General features: G+C 37.9%; 1 protein-coding gene across 1 annotated transcript; it reads right to left on the reverse strand.

The window, feature by feature from the left end:
* Window positions 1-422: 422 nt before the first annotated feature.
* LOC110115057 lies at window positions 423-1,615 on the reverse strand. Its single transcript, XM_020848177.2, has one exon. The coding sequence runs from the start codon at window positions 1,537-1,539 to the stop codon at window positions 955-957; it is 585 nt and encodes a 194-aa protein (XP_020703836.2). The 5' UTR covers window positions 1,540-1,615; the 3' UTR covers window positions 423-954.
* Window positions 1,616-1,829: the final 214 nt, after the last annotated feature.

Here is a 1,829-nt window from a genome sequence, read left to right on the forward strand (position 1 = left end):
AAATGAGCATATTATCAAGCTTTGATAAAACTTCTTACAAAAATTCTAAATAATATTTTGTAATCATAAATGAATTGAGCACAAAACTATTCAATATTTCTAAAAAATATTAAAGCTTGTTCAATTAGTTAATTAAACAATCATAACCAAGCTCTAATCGAGTCGAATCTAATTCAACCTTATTGAATAAACATCTTAAACAAACACTCTAAAGGCTCAAATAAAGAAAAACAAAATCTGATGATCAATCTTTTTTGTCCAAATGCAACCCTAATGAGTGATGATTTCTTAGATAACCATCAAGAGCAATATGCATCAATAGGAAACATAACACACCCCCATGCTCTAACTCAACATTATCAGCCAATGAGTATCACACAATGTAGTTATCAGCATTGAAACCATTAGCCAACTGCCATGAATGCACAAATGGTAAGATGCATTAATATTTAGGGTGTTCAATATACATAAATATACTAGATTTTGGTGACATTTTGCTTGATTTTCCCAAGCTTTTAACAAGGGGAAGAGGGTTCAGATTTAGGAGAAATTATTCTTTGCGGAGACTGGTCACAAAACGCCGTCCAAAAACCAACCAGAATGTGCCATGTCAGTTACCGAGCCGTGGTACACTGTCCGGAGACCAACCAGAATGCGCCAGTTCAGCAGTACCGAGCCGCGATACCGAGCACAGGGGTGATGTGGTGCATTCTAATTCGTCTCCGGACGCTGGGTATTCGACTTCCGCATAGAATAATTAATCCAGATTTATGTAGAGGTACAGAGACAACAACACTGATATTTGACTGCATCCACTTTGAACAGATTAAACACACAAATCACAAAACAAAGCACTTGATGCCACTGTGCAGTTCAATTAGTTCTTAAAAAAATAACTGCACATTTTTATAAGAAATCATCACATTCACAGAAAAGGAACCAGATTTCAACAATTCAAACAACCAGCTCAAAATCTCTCTTGATATATTGCAAACAAGAAAACGGCAAGTCAAGAAGAGATTCTACCATATTGGATTTGGACAAAAGAGCACTCAGCACCAGGTCCCGACTCAAAGAAATCCCTTGATGAACTCTCCCCAACCCCACGCCATTAGAAGCCACAAGAGTAAGATTACATAGCCAAGGAACTGAAATAATGAAAGCAAAACCAAGGCTCTCCTTATATGCTCTACATACCTGAGTAACATACTTACCCATTGGAAGAACACCTCCATCCGAATCCGCATGGAGATTAACCACCACAGTCCCATGAACAGGATGAAGCCTTCTTTGAAGAGATTGAAGAAAGGGGCCATTTGAGTCCCAAAGCTTTCGAGGGAATATGTCGTCGCCGTCATAAGCATCTATGAAGATCAAATCATACATTTTGGAACTATGGATGATGAAATTCTCGGCGTCTGATCGGTAGAGCTGCAGTTGGTTATGTAGTTTGCCCCAAAGAAATTTGTCAGAATCAGAAGGTTGTGATGTGGATGCTTGTTCCAGTTGTTCTACTGCAGCAGATGAAGGGAAGCCCATTGCTTCGATTGAGGCTGAGATAACAACAGGATCGATTTCAACAATATCGATCGTAGCACCTGAACAGAAAAATCACTCTCATTTGTTAACATGGTACAGTCTTTGGAGGTATTGTAGTGGCGGTGGTTTAGTTAAAATCAAGGTTGTGAAAACCGAACTGGACAATGAACTAGCAGAAGGGGAGGCACACGGTTCGACTGGGGCTAAACCGGATGACGTAAGAAATAAAATTTTGATGACATAAAAATTATATAATAATATAATTTTTTAATTAAAAATAAATTAAATTC

The sequence above is a fragment of the Dendrobium catenatum genome, unplaced genomic scaffold, assembly GCF_001605985.2.
Source record: "Dendrobium catenatum unplaced genomic scaffold, ASM160598v2 original_scaffold_262278, whole genome shotgun sequence".
NCBI classification, from domain to species: domain Eukaryota; kingdom Viridiplantae; phylum Streptophyta; class Magnoliopsida; order Asparagales; family Orchidaceae; genus Dendrobium; species Dendrobium catenatum.

Bases quoted from the DNA above. Each gene is read 5' to 3' on its own strand.
- LOC110115057 (XM_020848177.2), bottom strand. From the start codon at position 1,539: ATGGGCTTCCCTTCATCTGCTGCAGTAGAACAACTGGAACAAGCATCC.